At 45.3% G+C, this 21,439-nt stretch overlaps 1 protein-coding gene across 1 annotated transcript in view; it reads left to right on the forward strand.

The window, feature by feature from the left end:
* Gnptab (N-acetylglucosamine-1-phosphate transferase subunits alpha and beta) overlaps positions 1-21,439 on the forward strand; it is a 74,526-nt gene that overhangs the window by 9,453 nt on the left and 43,634 nt on the right. Inside the window, exons 2-4 of the mRNA XM_036169689.1 lie at positions 6,124-6,209; positions 20,434-20,553; positions 21,069-21,110. Coding sequence (XP_036025582.1) covers positions 6,124-6,209; positions 20,434-20,553; positions 21,069-21,110 — 248 coding nt within the window. The remainder of the gene's footprint in view (positions 1-6,123; positions 6,210-20,433; positions 20,554-21,068; positions 21,111-21,439) is intronic.

Raw genomic sequence — 21,439 nt, forward strand, 5'->3', positions numbered from 1 at the left:
TCTTAGCCTCTGACTCTTTTGGGGTGGGGGCGTGGGCCTAATATAAGGTTCTGTCTTGTGTGACCCACTTCTGCTACATGGCACACCCACCTCTGGCTCCAGCTAGGGAGTGTGAGCTGATTCTGGGGATCAACTTGCACCTGCTCCTGAGAACAGATAGCTGACAGCCCTTTATACAGATGTGAGGCAGGGTTGGCATTGACGACGTGAAGGACAGTGAGCCCTGTTGGTGATCCCACCGAGTCTTTCCCCTGGGCTGGGGAGGTGGGAACGATTTCTGTCCTAGTCCATGGGTGAGGTGGAGCAGCTGTTTGCAGAAGACCAGCCAATTCCTCTCTCGCCTCTGCCTTTATGCCATGATGGGGATGGATTTCCCTCTACTTCGTAGGGAGCTTTGTGTTTGGGTCCTTACTCACTTGGCCCTGGAATGTTTCTTGTATTGGGTACTTCAAAAGAAATGTTTATTTTTATGTGCACAGCAGCTTATCAGTACAGCTGCCAGTTAATCTAGTTTGCTTGGGAGATACAGCTTAACTTCCCATTCCTTTCTTAGCAACCTAGGGTCAGAGATGGCATCTCAGTAAACTTAAAACTCTGCCTTCCCCACAGAATGCCTGGCTCATTCATTCTGTTAGGAAATACTTAACCAGGCCCCTGGGGGCACAAGAGTCAAGGAGAAGACATGGTTCCTGCTGACAAAGGAGTGTGTACAGTGAGACATTAAATGCTACTTCATCACAATTGTGAGCAACGCTCCAAAGAGGAAGAGAGGGTGCAGTGGGAGACATCAGCAGTGAGAATGGATTTGCCCGGTGGCCTGGGTCTAGATGGTTTTATTGATGCTGTGGAAGGGCCAGAAGTACTCAGGCAGAGGACGGAGCCAGGGCTGTTTCAGGCATTCACTTTCGGCTGCTGGTGGTGCTGTTTCTCCCAGGGCATGTTTTACAACGTGTGGGACAGTTTAGATCGTCATGGCTGGGCATGGAATGAAATAGTGCTGTTGGCTTTAATGTGTAGAAGCCAAGAGTTCTGCTAATATATAGGACAATCCCCCATAGCAAAGAATTATCCAGGCCCAATGGCAGTGGTGCTGATATTGAGAAACTACCGTTTCTCAACCAAAGAAACAGAGTAAAAGGCCTTGACATCGGGAGATAATCCAAAGAATAAATGAAGGGGCCAGTGAGGTGGGTCAGAGAGTGAAGGTGCCTGTCACCGAGTCTGGTGACCTGAGTTTGAGTCCCAGGACTCCTGTGGTGGACGGAGAGAACTGATTCCCAGATTCCTACAAGTTTTCCTCTGCCCTCTACATACATGCTGGAGATTTCACATGCCCTCCATACACAAAATAAACAAACGAAGGCCCTTGCAGCAGGAGATAGAAAGGAAGAAAGTTGATACAAGGGTGACTGGTATAGCTGTGATGATCTTCCCCTGCTCCTGGGTGACTGGTGTACCTGTGATGACCTTCCCCTGCACCTGGTGACTGGTGTACCTGTGATGACCTTCCCCTGCACCTGGTGACTGGTGTAGCTGTGGTGACCTTCCCCTGCACCTGGTGACTGGTGTAACTGTGGTGACCTTCCCCTGCACCTGGTGACTGGTGTAGCTGTGGTGACCTTCCCCCTACACCTGGTGCCATTAAAGTTTGTTTTGTACTGGCTTCTAGTAGTTGGGGCCCAGGAATACTGCTAAATGATGATAACTGCCTCCTCCCCCAACAAAACCTGCCTTATCAGTGGTAGAAGAATTGAGGGATCCTGAATAAGAGAGTGTTAATGGCTGCAGGCAGGGTGACCTGCAGGAGTCGTGCACTAGGCTGGTGGACAGGCAGAAAGAAGTGGGTCAGTGGGCAGTAGCTGCACACACCTTTAATCCCAGCACCCAGGAGGCAGGGGTGGGTAGGTGGATCTCTGAGTTCGAGGCCAGCCTGGTCTGCAAACCAAGTTCCAGGACAGCCAGGGCTACATAGAGAAACCCTGTTTTGAAAAACAAAACAACAAACAAACAAAGAAGTGGGTAGAATGGGAATGCTTAGGAGGCCCAGTCACCTGTTCACCTGTCTGCTTACCGGCCACCCCACTCACATCTCGATCAACAAAAGTAAATAAAACAGTTGGCGCTCCCAGTCCCCCAACGGCAGGTGTGCCGTGAGCGTCAAAACTTATTGTTCACTGACTGTGCTGGCTGGTCATGCCAACTTGACACAAGTGGAGTCATCTGGGAGGAGGGGCCTCGACTGAGAAGATGCTTCCGTAAGATCTGGCCATAAGGCATTTCCTGAATTAGTGATTGATGGGGGAGGGCCAGCCCATGGTGTGGTGCTGGGTTCCATAAGAAAGCAGGCCGAGCAAGCCAAGAGGAGCAAGCCAGTGTGCAGCACCCCTCCATGGCCTCTGCATCAGCTCCTGCCTCCAGGTTCCTGCCCTGTTTGCGTTCCTGTCCTGACATTTTTCAGTGAATAACAGTGATGTGGAAGTGTAAGCCAAATACACATGTTCCATCACAACAATAGAAACCCTAACTAGGGGTTGGGGATTTAGCTCAGTGGTAGAGCGCTTGCCTAGCAAGCACAAGGCCCTGGGTTTGGTCCTCAGCTCCAGCAAAAACAAAAACAAAAAAGAAACCCTAACTAGGACACCATTGTGTGGAAGTCTGGTGAGGACAGGTGACTTAAAGGAGGTGTCACATGACTACAAGGCACCTTGCGAAGTGCTCAGTGGACAGCATCCAATAAGTACTAATGAAGTGCCATATGTCCCCTCTGGGGATCTCTTCTGTCTGTGATGCTCACTAGGCAGAAGTGAGGGACCCACTCACTCAGCTGATGCTTGTCAGTTGTTCCCCAGAGATAGCAGAACAACTCACAGGGATTGCCTGGCTGTTCTATTGTCTTATGTTAGTGGGATAGCAGAGGAGCAGGTACCTTATTAATATGCCTTGCACTTTTGTAATACTGTGTAGGCCGCTTCTCTAGTTCCTTCTAGAATGTAACAAACCAGTATTGGTAGTAGTTGATGTATAGTCACAGTATGCCTTTTTAAATTCTCCAGTCTTGGGACAGTTTGTTCCAGTCTTGTGGTACAGGTGATTTGTCAGCTTGTGGGTGACTCATATGCACAGCACATGAAACAGGAAGAAAGGATCTTAGAGACATCTGACAAACTAAGTCTCATTCCGACAGAGGGAGCCGCATTCTGTCATCAGACAGAAAGCCATATGATTTAAAACCAAGAGGAAATAAAGAATGAAAGCAGGCTGAGGAAGCCATGAGGAGCAAGCCATGAGGAGCAAGCCAGGGAGCAGCACCCCTCCATGGCCTCTGCATCAGCTCCTGCCTCCAGGTTCCTGCCCTGTTTGGGTTCATGAGAATTTTAGCAACTGTAAGGACAGAATAAAACCATACACTTTTTATGTAATTGTGGCTGTTTGTAGCTGTCAGGGAAATAGTTCTGGGTCACTAGATGCCTAGTGTATTAGGTAAACATCAGTTTCAGAACTGGTGAATGGCTCCATTCATCAGTGTATAGTTTACAAGCCAACTGTGGGTAAGTCTGAGGGAGCAGCCTGGGCAAAGCCAGAGTCAGGTGGCACAAGTTCAGTCCTCCGGCCAAGAAGGGAGGGTGCCTGTGGCATCTGCCTCACAGGGGTTCAAAGGGTGCAGACTAGCTTCAGCTGCCATCTTGTAAAAGCTGACCAGCAACTGATTATAAAGGCTGTGATCACTAAAATAGACCCCTAGAAGTAGGAAACATGGGTGGTAGGGGATGACTCAGTCAGTGAAGTTCCCACTCCGCAAGTCTGAGTCATTAGCACCCACATTAAAAAGGAGTGCAGAAGCATGGTTGGTTCTCCTGTCCCGGAGCTGGAGAGAGAGGTGGAGACAGGTGGATCCCGGAGCTGGGTAGCTATCCAGTCTAGGAGAATAGGTGAGCCCCAGACTCTGCCTCAAAAATCAAGACAGAGCAACCAAATGAAGGAGAGATATCCCATGTTGATCTTTGACCTACACACACACACACACACACACACACACACACACACACACTCACTCACTCACTTACTCACTCACACACAAGCATTTTTACCTGATAGAACAAACCTCCTTCTAAAACTGGTGTTTATACTTTTATACTTTTTAAAACTAGTAACATTAGGCTGGGTGTTGGTGGCACACACCTTTAATCCCAGCACCCAGGAGGCAGAGCCAGGCGGATCTCTGTGAGTTCAAGGCCAGCCTGGTTTATAGAGCGAGATCCAGTACAGGCACCAAAACTACACAGAGAAACCCTGTCTCAAAACAACCAAGATAGATAGATAGATAGATAGATAGATAGATAGATAGATAGATAGATAAAAAGTTTATATGGAGGGGCTGGAGACCTAGTTCAGGATTTAAGAGCACTGGCTGCTCTTCCAGAGGATCCAGGTTCAATTCCCAGCACTCACATGGCAGTTGACGACTGTCTGTAAATCTAGTTCCAAAGGATCCAACACCCTCACACAGGCATGAATGCAGACAAAACACCAATGCACATAAAAGAAAATTAAATAAAATCTTTAAAAAAAAAAAAAAAACATCACTTGGATCTGTCCTTAAAAAAATTTGTACTGGAAATTGGGGTCACCTTTTACAGATGAAACACTAGATTTGTCACTTGAAGCTTCTACTCCAGACACCTCAGTCTGTGGGTTGTGACCCTCTTTGGGGTCACATACCAGATATCACACATTAGGTATTTACATGATGATTGATAGCAGTAGCAAAATTACAGTTATGAAGTAGCAACGAAAATACTTTTATGGTTGGGGGTCACTACCACATGAGGAACTGTATTAAAGGGTCACAGCATTAGGAAGGTTGAGAACCACTGCTCTAAAGCAGTCTCCTCAGAATATTTACTTTTCTCTGCCATCAGGGTGATCTGTTGGTAAAATCTAAGATTAGATAAACGATAATACTATTTATGAAAATGATCATGAATAGCCATTACACCTTGGCAGAGAGGGAGCATGAAGCCAGAAGGTGGGTGGCAGTCAGGAGACCATTCCAGAATGAAGGACAGAATGAAGAGACATTTAGAAACTGGGTAGACGATGGCAAGCCACCAGGGTGGTAGAGAGATAGAAGGAAGTGCTTCTAGAAAGAGGAAAAGGTCAAAGTCGAGACCCGGCAGTTGTCATTGGACTTGACGGTGTAGAGCCTTGGTAGGCCACTGAAAAGGGGGGTTGGGGGACAGAAGTGAGGTTGGAGAGGGCTGAGGGTTCTAGAATAGAGGTGACTTTGGAAGATGGAAAGGATTTGATATAGAGTGATCAACTAGAAAAGTTGTAAGGGTAGGCTTTCCAGAGACTCCAGAATGTGTTTGTGCACCAGTAGACAAGATCCTACCAAAAGGAAGAGAGAGGATGAGAGGCCATGAGATGAGAGTTGGTGGGGCCTGGAGCAGGTACTCAGAGGTAAGGAAGAGTTTTTGTTCAGCGTTGAGGGAGTGGAGGAAAACCAGTCTATGTTTGGGTATGTCTGTGGAACCTCTGTCTGCAGCGTCTTCTCTTCTGAATAGCAAGGCCGTCGGTGGAAGCCTCAGGTAGTAAGGTCATCCTCCAGATCATGTCAGCCTGTTCTGTTGTTGGGGCAGTCCTCCAGCTTCTGCTAACCCATGCATGGCAAGCGCGTCATAGTCTGGGCCCGGCCTCCTGTCCTAGCTTCTATTCTTTCCTGGTACCTGTCTCTCTCGGTACCCATGCTCTGCTCAACTACACAGCTGCCTCAGACAACCTGCCCCGGAGGTACTCTTCCGACCAGCTGACATCATCCCTTTCTCATCCTCCTTCAAGACCCCATTCAAACATCTCTTCCTTGTCAATGTTTTGTAACCCCAGACCCCATCCCAAGGCCAGTGAGATCCTAAGTCTGCTCAGATATCTAAGCCACAGGTGTAGCTTATTTACTGGCCTGAGCAGGTTGTCTGTTGTAGGGCCAGCATGGAGTGGGTGGGCGCTTTGGACTGCTCAACCTGCTTCTTGAGCAGTTGCTTATGAACCGGAGTGAACTTTTGTATTGAACTGTTAGTTTTTGATGGACAGAAAGTATTGGCATTTTTCTTTCTCTTTTTATTCTAGGTGGTTCTGGAATGGAGCCGGGATCAATACCATGTTTTGTTTGATTCCTACAGAGACAATATTGCTGGGAAATCCTTTCAGAATCGGTGAGAGTTGCTTCGTAGAGTATCTTTTATTTGAATTTAAAGAATAAGCCATGAGTTCATTCATGTTTTAAATATGGCGGTTGTTTAAAGAGATCAGTACAGGCTGTTTATGTCAACACAAAACACGTCTCTCACCTCTGAGGGAATAAGAAATAATTTACTTTTGAGGCAAATATATGTGGCCAGGAGTATGGATTCGAATTGTGCCAAGTAATATGTTCCTATGTGGAAATGGGTTGATGAAGTTTTTATAGTTATGTAGCAAAAGAAAATCATAAATGTATTTTTTAAAGCACATTGATAGCAACATCAGGGTGGGTTACAGCAAATTGGGGGGATCTCTGCTGTAGGTTCAGATGATGGCATTCCTGGCTTTTGGATTGGTGGAAGCTAGTGGTCTGTTAATGCATTTTCAATCTCTCTCACTTGGTGGCAACAAGGATCTTAGCTCTGACATGGAGGTGAGCACTGAATGGCTGTTTTGTTTTTGTTTTTTTGTTTTTTTAGACAGGTTTTTCTCTGTGTAGTTTTGGTGCCTGTCCTAGATCTCACTCTGCACACCAGGCAGACCTCCAACTCACAAACTCACAGAGATCCTCCTGGTTCTGCCTTCCGAGTGCTGGGATTAAAAGCATGTGCCACCGATGCCCGGCTCTGAATGGCTATTAAGAATATTAAAAATAGCCCAAGAGAATTTGGCTCTGAATCTGCCGCATTTTACCTCTACAATCAGATGGTTCTAAGCAGTCAATTATCCCTGTAGAATCTTTAATAGAGGTATGACTCTCTTTGTTCTAGGAACGTCAGTTCTCATGGATATGGTTTCCTATATTTCAGAATATATAGACCCACCTGTAGAAACCATCTAGTTTATCCTATTTTGTAGGTGAAAATTCCTGATCCCCTGGAAATAATCTTGCCTTGCAAGGTTGAAGAGACTAAGTTGCAAGGGCTTGTTTTCTCTCTGCAGCTCTGTGAGGTATAGAAACTTTCATCCATCATAGGAAACTAGGTCACCACTACACAACCCACTGTGAGCGCTGGCCGGCTTAACAGCACTCTGGCCACCAAGACACACCCATAGTGACTGCCAGGGCTGGACCTGAACTTGGTCACCCCATCTTGTTGCCTCTGAGGTACCAGCAGCCTCAGTGTCTGGGTCTTCCTCTGTTTAGGTGAAGCTTCCCGGTGAAATGCTGTCTTTGTTCTTACTCTTGGAGATTTTCTCCTTCATAAGCCAGGCCTCAAATAGAAGCAGTCCTCCCACCCCCCAAGTGTCCTACATCTCTTCTTCAGACAGAATGAATCATAGATTTTTTTTTTTTTTTGTCTAGACAACTATTATTTAAGTGTTTATTTTACTTTTAATTATGTGTTTGTATGTGGCTATGTGCAATTGCATGTGGATGCCCATGGAGGCCAGAAGAGGGCGTCAAATTCTCCCAAACTGGAGTTTAAGGTGGTTGTGAGCTGTCTGAGGTGGGTGCCAGGAACCTCTGCAAGATAACTGCTGAGCCAACTCTCCAGCCCGAGTAAAACATTTTATATCATAACAGCAATGTATGTCTGTGTTGGAAATGGTTTAGAGAAGCAGTGTGTGTGTGTATGTGCTTTTCTTTCTTTTTCTTTTTTTTTTTTTAGTCTTTTTTTAGAGACAAAGTCACTCACTAAACATGGAACTTGCCGATTTGGCTTGCCTGGCTGGCAGGTGAATGCTAGGGAAACTCACCAGTGACACTCCTGTCTCCACCTCCAGCTGAGATGACAGGTTGCCCCAGCTGGGTATTTACATAGCTGGGGATCTGACCTCAGTTCCTCATGACTGAGCCTTCACTGCTCCAGCCCAAGCGTTCACTTTTTGCTTTGGTTGTAGTGTACTCTAATTGTCAATGGAATCCCTTTCCCAAAGATGGACTCTCAGATTTACGTTCCAGACATGCAGATGTGTGTATCTGGGTAACAGTGAGAGGGAGACAGTATGTAATCAAGTAAGGGAAGGACAGCTGTCCTTAGGGTCTTCAGAGCAGCACTATTCAGACACTCAGGCTTCCCACAACCTCAGGGGCTCAATGAAATACAAGATCGTTCATAATGAAGGCTTGAATCTTATTTGCTTTTTAAAAATTATGCATTAGTGAATGGTATTAAAGCAATAGTGTGCCGGGCATTGGTGGCGCATGCCTTTAATCTCAGCACTCGGGAGGCAGAGGCAGGTGGATCTCTGAGTTCAAGGCCAGCCTGGGCTACAGAGAGAGAGATCCAGGACAGGCTCCAAAGCTACAGAGAAACCCTGTCTCGAAAAACAAAAAGAATGAAAAATAAAAAGACAAAAGCAATAGTGTGTGGAATTGCTTACACCCTAATACTTTATCACTGCATTGCTTAAAGGGAACAGGACAGGATGGTTCTGTTTATAGATGCTCATGATGAAGCAGTAACAATTGTTAGCTGGTTATATGTTGATCCTTGAGTGTCTATCTTTTTAATACCCTGGACCAGTGTTTCTCAACCTGTGGGTCATGACCCCTTTGGTGGTGGCATATCAGATATCCTGCCTATCCGATATTTACATTATGATTCATGACGGCAGCCAAATTACAGCTGTGAAGTAGCCACGAAATAATATTGTGGTTGGGGGTCCCCACAGCACGAGGAGCTGTATTAAAGGGCCTTAGGAAGGTTGAGAACCGCTGCTCTAGCTGATGCTCATATGGACAACACAGTGATTGCTTAAGTAAAAGCCGTTGGGCCAGTGAGTCACAAGTTCAACCAGCCACCCTTTTTTCCCCTCCTTCTTTTAGTTTATTCTTTGTGTCTTCACATCATGCATCTCCATCCCATTCATTTCCCCATCCCTTCATGTCCACCCTCTGCCCTTGCAACCCCCTCCTCCCCCAAATAAAACAAAATAAAATTCAAGAGAAAAAAAAGAGAGAAGGGAAAATCATTCTCGTCATGGAAGCTGGCGTGTGACACAGTGAGTCACACAGTGTGTACACCCTTTCGTCCACACATCTTTCCTTGCAAGTGTTCATTGCAGAGTCATTGGTCTGGTTGGAGGCGGCTGGCTCCTGCTACACCGTCAATGCTCCATCTTCACTGGAGCTCCTTTTGCTTGTCCTGTTGTCATGGAGATCCCGCAGCTTTGGGTCTGCAGGACCGATCCCTTCATGTGCTCCAGCAGTTCACAGATGGGGTGGAAGTTGGGGTTCTGGGCCTGGGTAGTTGTAGGGCTGGTCAGCCCACCAACTCTCCCGTGTCCTCACCACCAGGGTTAGCACTGGCTCCTGCATTGTCCTGGCAAGTTCACCCTGTGCAGTGACCAGCAAGGGGCAGGGCCATCAACAAGCTGTCTTTTTCATGGTAATTCCCAGAAGTGTGATTCCTCAAACTTACTTAGTTAATTTTTATTTTTTGTTAGTGAACAAGGTGGTCTTGTCATTTCAAGAAAAACAAATAATAATATTTATTGGTAATGGTAACATTTGAGTTTTCAGGTGTATAGACCTTGCTTCCAACTTGGTGACAGTAATAGCTTCACGATGCTTTTGTGATTAGGTTTGGTCTCATCTCCCAGGCCACATTTGTGAACATTATGTAAGAAGATTAATAAAATGTATCAACATTTGGCAGATCTACATGACCGTTTAAGCTGTTGTTTTCTAGCATGTGATGTTACAGAATCTTGCATTAATAATTGAGCTGTTCAAAGTGCAAGAAAGGCCAATGGGGTTTAATGTAAAACCCCAGAAATCTCTTGTGTGTTTTCAGATTCCACACTGCAGCTAGCCCTGAAGTCCCTATGGTTGATTTTGGTTTTTTGGTGTCAGAGAAGGATATAAACTATTGTCTGAAAAAGCTATTAAAAGATGCCCCCACCCCCCAGCTTCCACTCTGTGTGAGTGGAAGTTTTCTTCAAAACCTTTCCCTTTTGGTTGTCTAACCAAAGTTTTCTATGTAAACAGATTGAAACCAGAAACTGTAAGATGAGCAGAATAGAGATTTTCAGAATTACAGTAATGCCTCTCTCTAAATTCTGTTATTGCTACCTAGAAAATACAGTTTCTGGGTTTCAAAGATGGGTCTGTTGGTAAAGTGCTTGCAAGTAAGTGCAGGAACCCAGAGTGATCCCCAGCACCTAGGTCAAATAGCCAGGTACACAACTGTGAATCCCAGTGCTGGGGAGGCGGAGATAAGCAGATGTAGCTTTGGCTGCCTGGAACTTGCTGTGTAGACCAGGCTATCCTCAAACACAAAGCTATCTGCCTGCCTCTACCTCCTGAGTGTAGATGTAACCATCTTGTTAAATAAGAAACACAGAGCCAATGCAGAGATGGAAGCCCAAGAGGTCAGAGGAATAGCTAAGAGCTAAAAACCTTACCCTTCCTGCCGCTGCTGTCTTTCCCCTCAGCAAGAGGCCTACTTACTGTGTGTCTGTCTTTTTATTGACTTTCTGTTCTGCCTTCTCATTGGTTGTAAACCCAACCACATGACCTCCAGGTCTTCTATGGTTGGTATTGAGATTAAAGGCATGTGTTCTTGAATGCACAGAGATCCGCCTAGCTCTCCCTGTCATGTGATCTGGATTAAAGGTGTATGCCACTACCGCCCAGCTTCTACTATGGCTTGCTATTAGCTCTGACCCCCAGGCAACTTTATTTATTAACATACAAATAAAAATCATATACAAATAAAATATCACCATACCTGAGTGCTGGGATTAAAGATACGCACCACCCCACCCAGCTCTCTGCAGAATTTGTCTTCTATCTTGGTCATTTATTTAGTTATTTTTGAAGCAGGACTCACTATGTAGTCTGGTCTGGCCTTGCATTTCAGAATCCTGCCTCAGCCTTTCAAGTGCTGGGATTGCAGCCTAAAATCCTTGTGACTAATGTTTCTACTATTTTTAGGTTGCACTAAGTTGTTTTTTTACTTTTTTGGGGGGGCCACCACCCAGCTCCTAAATAAATCACACACAGAGGCTTATTCTTAATTATAAATGACTGATCTTAGCTTGGCTTGTTTCTAGCCAGCTTCTCTTAACTCTAAATTATCCCATTTATCTTTTGCCTCTGTGCTTTCTCTTTTTCTTCTATAATCTTACTTTTACTCCATGGCTTGCTGTGTACCTGGATGACTAGCCTCTGATGTCCTCCTCCTCCTGCCTTGCCTTCTTCCCAGATTTCTCCTTCTATATAGTCTCTCTGCCTGCCAACCCCACCTATCCTATTGGCCATTCAGCTCTTTATTAGACCATCAGGTGTTTTAGGCAGGCACAGTAACACAGCTTCACAGAGTTAAACAAATGCAACATAAACAAAAGTAACGCATCTGAAAATAAGATTCCCCAACAATATAATGTTCATTGAAAGCTCCCGTTCTTTTGTTAGTTCCTGTACAGTTTTTATTAGTGTCATTTGCTCTGAATGAAAAGGCGTAGTGGCGGTGCACACCTTTAATCCCAGCACTCGGGAGGCAGAGGCAGGCGGATCTCTGTGAGTTCAAGGCCAGCCTGGGCTACATACAGAGCGAGCTCCAGGAAAGGCACAAAGCTACACAGGGAAACCCTGTCTCGGAAAAAAAAAAAAAAAAAAAAAGAAAGAAAGAAAGAAAAAAAAAAGAAAAAGAAAAACAAAAGGCAACCCCAGTCTCTGTTAGCAACTGTCTATCATCCACTGCTACTGACTTCAAGGCGGCCATTCATTCTAGGGCTTTTTCAGCATGTGTAAAACATGGGTATTAAATTGTGTGTGAATCCTGTTTTAATTCTGTGGGTTTTTCCCCCCTACTGCAGAACTAAATGACTTTAAAAGTTAATTTTAAACAGTGGTTTGAATACAAATCGTATCACATTTTTGTCGCTATCACTTCTGTACTGAGTCACAGCCTCACTTCTCTGGAAACCTGGTGCTTAGAACTTCAGGCTGAGACTCATTACTGCCGTGCCTGATGGAAAAACAACTGACTCGTAACCATGAGCTGATCATGTGACCTCTTTCAGGTTTTCAATTTTAACTCATGTTAAGCTGGGCATGTGATAACAGGCTCATTTGAAGAGCCAATGGATACATGACTTATGAACTTGGGTTGTTTTCCTCAGCTGAACATTTTACCTAGATCTCTTGATTCTATTAAAGCCACTAAGAATGAGTCATTACTTTGCCAGGAGAACTAAAGAATATGCATTCCCTCTTCCATCCCTTCCCACCTTTTCTTTGGGAAAAAAATTATTGCATCAAGAAGGTTTCTTCTTCTTTCTTCTTTTCCTTCTCCTTCTCCTTCTTCTTCTCCTTCTCCTCTTCCTCCTTCGTCATTACTACTACTACTGTATTATTATTATTATTATTATTATTATTGTTGTTATTATTGTTGTTGTATAAATGCTTGTCACACAAACCTAATGACTTGAGTTTAGTTGCTCAGAATCCATGTAAGCGTCAGATGCAGTCCTGTATCTGTAATCCCAGTAAACCCCTAAATGGAGTTGGGAGGCAGAGACAGAATCAGATTGTGGCCCAGCTAGCCTGGGGTACACGGTCACAGAAAGACAGATCCTGTCTCAAATTGGTGGATCAGTGAGAACTGACTCCTCAAAGTTGTCCTCTGCCCTCCTCACATGAGCATGTGCCGTTACTGCTACAAAGAAACAAGCACCCATGCAACACAACACAACACAGTACACACACATACACACACACAAAACAAAAAGAATTTTAGTCTGAATAAAGACCATTAGGGAGGTTGGGAGTTAGAGTAACCTTGAATAATTTATATATGGGTATACTGAGTCAGATATTAATGGGGAACATACATATATGCTGAAGACATTGTAGTTACTGGGGCTGGAGAGGTAGCTCAGTGGTTAAGAGCCCCGAGTGCTCTTCCCAGAGACTGGGGTTTGATTTCCAGCACCCAAATGGCAGCATACAGTTGCCTGTAACTTCAGTTCAATGGGATCTAACACCCTCTTCTAGCCTCTGCAGGCACCAGGCACATAGAGGATACATAGATAGACATACATGCAGGCAAAACACCCATAAAATAACAGTAATAGTAATAATAATAATTTATTTATTTGTTTGTTTTTCGAGACAGGGTTTCTCTGTAGCTTTGGAGCCTGTCCTGAACTAGCTCTGTAGACCAGGCTGGCCTCGAACTCACAGAGGTCCACCTGCCTCTGCCTCCTGAGTGCTGGGATTATAGGCTGCGCCACCACCGCCCGACAATCATAAAAATTTTAAACAAATTATTTACTTATCTAACTAGTATATATTAACCTGATTGCACAAGGCACTGTTCTAGACTCTAGGCAAATCGTGGTGAACAAGATAAATTCACTGATCTTACATGTAGCACTGGCAGTGTGGTGGGAAGTGAAGTAGTTACAGAAGTCAGCTGTTCTCTCATTGGCAGCATCAACATTAGCTGAGAACTTCTTAGAAAAGAGCATTCTGAGGTCCCACTTTAGACTTGTGCATTTAGAAACTCCACTTAAAACTCCTCCATGTGGCTGTCAGTCAGCTCCTGTTTGAGAGCCATGGAAAGACCAGGGCAGGAAAAACTTGGAGGGGAAAGCTATGAATATTGTTGCAGTGGGGGAGAGAGCCTGGAGATGGAGGAGAAAAATCCATGACTAGGAAAGCAGAACACAAGATGCACATAGTTTTGCTTCTGCCCCGGGTGCTGTCTGTCTCATGGAAGATGTACATGCCTAAGTAAAAAGTTGTTGATTGTAAAGTATACTAAGAATCCCTTCAAACTGGTCTACATGGCAAGTTACAGGACAGCCAGGACTGTCACACAGAGAAACCCTATTTTTGTGGAATATTATTTTAACTAGGCAAAGATGTGTTACATTTGTTTATGCTGTAAAGGTGTGTTAGGTTTTTTTGTTTGTTTGTTTTTGGGTTTTTCAATACAGGGTTTCTCTGTGTAGCTTTGAATTCTGTCCTGGAACTCTGTAGCCCAGGCTGGCCTCGAACTCACAGAGATCTGCCTGCCTCTGCCTTCTGAGTGCTGGGATTAAAGGCGTATGCCACCAACCACCCGGCTGGGGTTTTAGTTTTGTTTATGCTGAATCTGTTTAATTATGTAAAGATGTGTTGTATTTGTTTCACCTTGTCACTGAAGTCATCTGATTGGTCTAGTAAAGAGCTGAATGGCCAATAGCTAGGCAGGAATAAGGATAGGTGCAGCTAGCTTGCAGAGAGAGAAAATAGAAGGCGAAATCCAGGCTCTAGAGAAGGAGGAATGAGAGAACAGGGACATGCCTGGGGCAAGAAGCCAGGTAGCTGCTAGCCATCCAGTGAAAGTAAGACATACAGAAGGACAGAAAAGTAAAAAGCCCCAAGGCAAAAGTTGATAAAGAGAAACAGGTTAAAGTGTCAGTTAAAAGAGCTAGCCAGAAACTAGCGAAGCTAGACTGAGCATTCAAAACTAATAATAAGTCTCTGTGTCATAGTGCTGTGGGAGATTCATATTTTGAGCAGTCCTCTTCCAAGACAGTGGGGCTGAAGAGGAAGGGTGGATGGGGTGGAAGACATGGCTAAAGGTAGCACGAAAGAAAAGAGTGTCCTACAAGTTCTTAACTCTACATGGTGAGGGTAAGCAAGCAGGTTGTCCCAAGAGCGATGGATTTTGAAGCCTGGACTGTACCAGGAACAGTGGTGACTCTTCACCACTCAGCTGTCACATATGCATCCTCATTTTCCCGACAAAGCTGTGGGACCTTGTTACCTCTCTGATCTCCATTTCTAGTTAGGTTCTTCCATTTACTTGGTCTCCTACTTTCTTGGATACCCAGATGTGTGTGTCCCTTGGGGCACACCAGAGTGCCCTTCCTGGAGTGTTTCTTCCTCCACTTCCAAACTAGCTCATCTCCAAATTTACTTTTTCTCTACAATGCCATATTCTCAGCCCTTTCCCTCTAGTGCTAAGGATGGAACCATGGTGCTGGGTCCTAATGGCTCCCTCAGGAGTGTGTGTGTGTGTAAAGGTGTGGCATCAATGACACAAACACTGGGAGTCAGATGAAAGCCAAACAGCATATTTTTTTTTTGAGCTGAGGATCGAACCCAGGGCCTTGTGCTTGCTAGGCAAGCACTCTATCATTGAGCTAAATCCCCAGCCCAAACTTTTTTTTTAAAATTAATTAATTTATTATATATACAGAAGAGGGTGTCAGATGTTTTTTCTTCCTCTGAGCTATACTCCCAGCTCATTTATTGATTTCTTTCTTTTTTTTTTTTTTTAATGCTAAATGCCGTTTATTGAAGGAGGGAGGAGATCTTAAATACAGGCTTACAGCACAATGGGAGAACCACGGAGGGCAGAAGTTCACTACCGATGTTTTACAATCTTGCATCTAAGCTGATGTTTTACAATCTTGCATCTAAGCTGTTAACGCCCAATATGCTGAATACACAGACAAGGAGCTTACCTTAAGCATTCAGGAGGGTGGAATCTGGCAGGGAATTAACATAGGGAAGATATCGAGGTCAAGGTCAGCAAGCAAGGCAACAGTTACCCAAAACGGGGGCCAGGGACCTACAGGTCCCCCGTTTACTAAAAAATGATCTTCTGACTTAGGTTGTGTGGGACGTCAGCAGGTCACCTTACCTGTCATGGAGACGTCTGCCCAGGCCACACAGGCACTCTGTCTTAGGTTGGTGAGTGCCCCCCCAGGCATTACCCCTCTCTTAATACTCATTATCATACAGGCTCAATCGTGTGTGAGCTGCAGAGTTAACTGTTGCCAAAGACCTCAAAGTTGTTTTTTCTTTTTCTTTTTTGTTTTAGTTTGGTTTTTTGTTTGTTTGTTTTTGTTTTTTTGAGACAGGGTTTCTCTGTGTAGCTTTGTGCCTTTCCTGGAACTCACTTGGTAGCCCAGGCTGGCCTCCAACTCACAGAGATCCACCTGGCTCTGCCTCCTCAGTGCTAGGATTAAAGGCGTGCGCCACCCCCCCCCCCCCCCCCCCGCACAAAGTTGTTTTTTCAATAACAGGGAGGGCCTTATATACCCTCCTCCCAGCACCCAGCCGTGTCCCAATCTGATGGCATTGCATGGTCATCCCTCATTGGCTGGACACAATCAGGAACTCTGACAGTGCCTGTTGGTAGGCCCTCAGGCAGACTCCAGGTTGGCTCATAAGGAAGTATGTTATGTGCGTGCCTTGGCAACTAGTTTGAACCAGTTTCCTTGACCCTATGGACCTGTCCTACTACATATCCACTCTTTCATTGTGTGGATGTTCAGCAGGAGTTGGAGTTCTTTGCTCTAGCCTTGTTGACCCTGCCTCAGGGGGCTCAGTGACTGGACTGTGCTTGTCTTAGGTTGGCTTCCAAATAAGCTCTTAATCTCATTGACTATCAGTCCTCAAAAAGAGCATCCATCCCTGGGGAGTCACCTGGATGGGGAGTGCCAGGCAGTAGCCTTTTGAATTTCAGAAAGCCAGGCATGCATAACCTCCTGTGGAGGGCCATGAGTTGGATGTCTAAGAGCATTTACACCTATAGAGTCACCTTAGTGGCTGCCAGTTGTTGCCAGATGTGCTGTAGGAGACACTTAAAAAGGAGAAAGATTAAAAGTACCACCCTGCCAATCAAAACATTATATTATTCCAAACCTTTTCAAAAAATGAAGTCAAAGGCCATAACCTCTGCCCTTGTCTGATTTAATTGGAAAATTTTGTGTGTTAGCCATAACATAGAAACTTAGCTGAGCCCACTGCCACCGCTGCCATCATGGGCCAGAATGACCTAAGACAGGCATGGTCCATCATGCCGGTTGCTCTCTTAGGTGGGATCAACAAGGCCAAAGCTTAGAACTTCAACTCCCTCTGAGCTGCAGATAAATAAAAAAGGGTGGATATGTAGGAGGAAGACAGCCAATAGGCCCAACTAGTCCATAGCTGTTCAAGCTCAATTGAGCATGCGCTATAGTAGCTTCCCTTTTGGGCCAACTTGGAGTCTGCCGAGGTGGCTAGAGACTGCTGATGTGGAGGCGCATGGTCGGTGGAGCCAATGGAGAAAGGACAACACATCTCTAGAGTCCGAGAGGACCAATGGGGTGGTGGGAGGGGGGTATAAAGACAAGCCCAATTTCTGCAATAAATGAGTCTGTAGTATGCTCTGCTACTCACCTGACTCATGGACCCTGTGTCATTGACTCCAAGCCTTCTCACCCACTCTCCTGCAACAGAACCATAGATCTCATATATAAAAAATAAACTATACCACTGGACTACATTCCTCCCCCAAAACTAACTTCTCAGTAAGGCTGTCTCTGGTATCAATGTCAAAATAGTCCTATATAGACATGCCTTCTCGCCCCATTTTCTGTGACATCTAACACCTCTGATTTCACATCTATTTCTTTTTTTCCCCTGATTTACTCATCTAGAATATAAGTGCCGCATCTTTTGAGGGGGGTACAGAGGGGACAGGATCTCTGTATAACCTAGGCTCACTCAGGCTCCTAGCTTGGAATGACAGGCCTATGCCACTAATTGCTTGCTCATATCTTTCAAGCACAAGGTGGTGGTCACTTTGACTATTTTCCCATGACATAATTAATTTATGATTTTAAAAAAATGTAATTGCAACCAGAAGCCTAATCCTGTACCCAGAGTTACGTCCTTGTTGCTGTGACCAACAACAAGGAACAACAAAAAGCAACGTATGTAGGGAAAGGCTTGTTTGGGCTCTTGATTTGTTGTGGGGTAGGCACGGCAGTACAGTGATGGCTTTGGGGCAGTTGGAACAGGTAGGTGAATGAGGAAGCAAACGGAAAACAGCGCTCCGCTGGTTTTCTCCTTCCCCATTTCTTCAGATTGCTACCCAGCCCATGGGGATGGTGCCACTGCCCACGTTCAGGGTGCCCTCCCCGCACCTAATCCTCCCCTGAAGTACCTTCCTAGACCAGATCAAGCCTGTGGCTCCCTAATGCCCTGGGTATTTGTTTGTTTGTTTGTTTTGTTTTTTTCTGAGACAGGGTTTCTCTGTGTAGCTTTGCGCCTTCCCTGGAACTCACTTGGTAGCCCAGGCTGGCCTCCAACTCACAGAGATCCTCCTGCCTCTGCCTCCCCAGTGCTGGGATTAAAGGAGTGGGCCACCGCCGCCGCCACCCCACTTATCACAAGGGGCAAGCTTTAGAAGTTGGCCATACAACAAAGAAAAACTGTCCATTCATTTGGGAAAATGGAAAGAGTCATCTAGAATGTCAACACCCAAACAGATAGGAAGTGTGTATCAGGTCAGAGTGGTGATTTTTGGTGGTGTTTGTCAGTGAACTAAAGGAGAAACATTCTTTCTTTCTTTTTTTTTTTTTTTGTTTATTTATTTATTATGTATACAGTATGTATGCATGCATGCAGGCCAAAAGAGGGCACCAGGTCTCATTATAGATGGTTGTGAGTTATCGTGTGGTTGCTGGGAATTGAACTCATGACCTCTGGAAGAGCTGCCAATACTCTTAACCACTGAGCCATCTCTCCAGCCCCAAGGAGAGACATTCTGAACAGAAACTCTAAGGCAAGGCTGGGCCTGATTTCTTATTTTTGAGGATGATTAAAAAACAGGAGCAAGTTGGGGAAAAAAAACACCATCCTCTTGCCTCACCTACACTACCTCAGATGCTTCAAAGCAAAGCGAGAATATTAGCTGAAATGAATAATATATTAACTTGGGCTGATCCCACTGTCCCTGCCACTGCCATGGGCCAGAACGACCTAAGATAGGCATGGTCCATCATGCTGGATGTTCTCTGAGGTGGGGTTGACAAGGCCAAAGCTTAGAACTTTGACTCCTGCTGAGCTGCAGATGAATAAAAAAGGATAGATATGTAGGAGGAAGATGGCCAATAGTCCCAACTGAGCCATTCAAGCTCAGTTGAGCATGTTGGATGTCTAAGAGCCTGTACCAGGAACAGTGGTGACTGTACACAGGAAGGACCTGTGTAGCGAACAGGAGAGGCCACAGGCTAGTCATTTAATGTGTTAGAAAGATGTGCAGAGCTCTGGAACAAAGGAAAAGAAGAGGAGGGCTGGACTTAGCAGCGGCCATCTGAGCACCGGGCGGAGGCGTGGCTGGGGCCATGTCTTCCCTGTGTTTTATACTCTTTAAGCTTCTGATTACCGCTCTATATTTGGGCACATTTGGTTCCACTGATCCTGCATTTGTAGAATATGTGAGCAATAGACTATCCAACCTTAACCGAGTTCTAAGACTACACCCTCTAGTCCCAGCTAATCTTTATTCTCACTGACCTTTTCTTGTAGCAAAACGTACTACCATAGCACACAAGTTAGCATTTTCACCATTTCTGAAGTGTGTGGTGGAGAGTAGCAGCAAATGCATTCGCAATGTTGAGTGACTGTCCTCAGCACGGAGTTCCAGAACTTCCGTTACTCAAACAGAAACCCATGTCTGATGATCAGGCACGCCCTGGCCCGCTAGAGCTCTAAGGCCTCTTAGGAGCTACTTTTGTCTCTCAGAATCTCCTCTATGGTTAAACTCAGGTTTTAGGTTTGTACGGCAAGCACTTTGAGTTCACTGAGCCATCCTGATAGCCCCTCGGGTAACCTCTAAAAAGGAAAGATAAATCAGCTTTTTTATAGGGTGGTTGTGAGGATCAAATGATGGAAATTTCATGATGTTTCTAATATAATGCAGTTCCCCGTGGTATTTGTTAGATACCACTCGCGTCGACAGTGGCCCCAGGAAAGTACATGGTTCTGTTGAACGTGGATGCCATGGTTCTGTGGCCTTTTCGCTGAGTTTCCTCGATAAAGTCTACATTTAAACTCTTTGTTGTTGTTTGTTTGGTTGGTTGGTTGGGTTTTTTTTTTTGCGGGGAGGGGGGTTTGAGACAGGGTTTCTCTGTAGCTTTGGAGCCTGTCCTGGACTAGCTCTGTAGACCAGACTGGCCTGCCTCTGCCTCCCGAGTGCTGAGATTACAGGCGTGCACCACCACCACCCGGCTTTTGTTTGTTTTTTTAAGACAGTGTTTCTCTGTGAAATCCTGGCTGGCCTTGGAAGTTGCTCTATAGACCAGACTGGCCTCACCTGCCTCTGCCTCCCCAGTGTTGGGATCAAAGGCGTGCACCGCTGCCGCCACCACTTGGCTTAAGTCTAAATTCTTAAATCTAAGTTCTGTTATAGTCTTTCCCCAAGTGTTCTGGACACCTACAATTAAGCTGCAGGACTTGTGGGTTTGCCCTAGGCTCTGTCTGCCCATGCCGATCGACGTGGTCTACACCTGGGTGAATGGCACAGACCTGGACCTGCTCCAGGAACTGCAGCAGGTCCGGGAGCAGATGGAGGAAGAGCAGAAAGCTATGAGGTAAATCAGCTGAAGTCCGTGGACGGCTGTGAGCTCACGGAGATGTACGTGAGAAATGGGCAAAGTGATCATCACTCAGAGCCGGCTGCCCACTGTTCCCTCTGTCATCTGGAAGATTTGCTAAGAGCTTCCCCACTTATTTCTTTATAAATGTCACCAGTACACAGTCGCAGGTCATTTCCACCAGGTACTGCAATGACTTCCTATGTCATGGGGTCTAAGACTGCATAAAATGACTGGCAGCCACATCCCATGTTTTATACGGAAAATAAGATGGTATTTTAAGTGAATTTTATTGGTTACGTTTGGAGGTTCAGGGTTAGTGATAGCCTTTCACTGGAACATATGGTTTGTTTACATTTTCAATGCCATATGCATTGTAACACTCCCTATTAGCAAAATGGTTCCAGTGAAGTCACCAAGAAAGGCAACGTTGTAAGCTCTCCCTGTTCATGTGTGTGGCTAGTGCTAGCTGATGCATGCATATGTAACAAGCTGCATTTGCTTTTTATTAGGGAAGTCCTTGGGAAGAACACAACAGAACCAACAAAGAAGAGGTAAGCATTTTTTGGTTTCTTCTCAGAATAAAGCTTGAAGGGCTGGAATGAAGTGTCAAGATCATCAGTTGTGGGCACTTAACTGTTGTGTTGTGTTGTTGTTGTTGTCATAGTATTTAAGCTACTGCTCATGTTCAGCCCCTTGTCTGCTGTTTTTGACACCCCAGTTAAGTGCGTCCATTAGAGAGAATCTATGGTGCTGAATAGTGTGACTGACGGAGCATTCAGATGTTTGTGCTCTGGCCAACCAAATCCCGCTTGTTTTTGGCAGGGTCAGAGTACTCATTTGTCCGTCTTGGTACATTGTTCTCTTGGCCTCTTCAAACTAA

The sequence above is a fragment of the Onychomys torridus genome, chromosome 20 (assembly GCF_903995425.1).
Source record: "Onychomys torridus chromosome 20, mOncTor1.1, whole genome shotgun sequence".
In the NCBI taxonomy this organism is placed as follows: domain Eukaryota; kingdom Metazoa; phylum Chordata; class Mammalia; order Rodentia; family Cricetidae; genus Onychomys; species Onychomys torridus.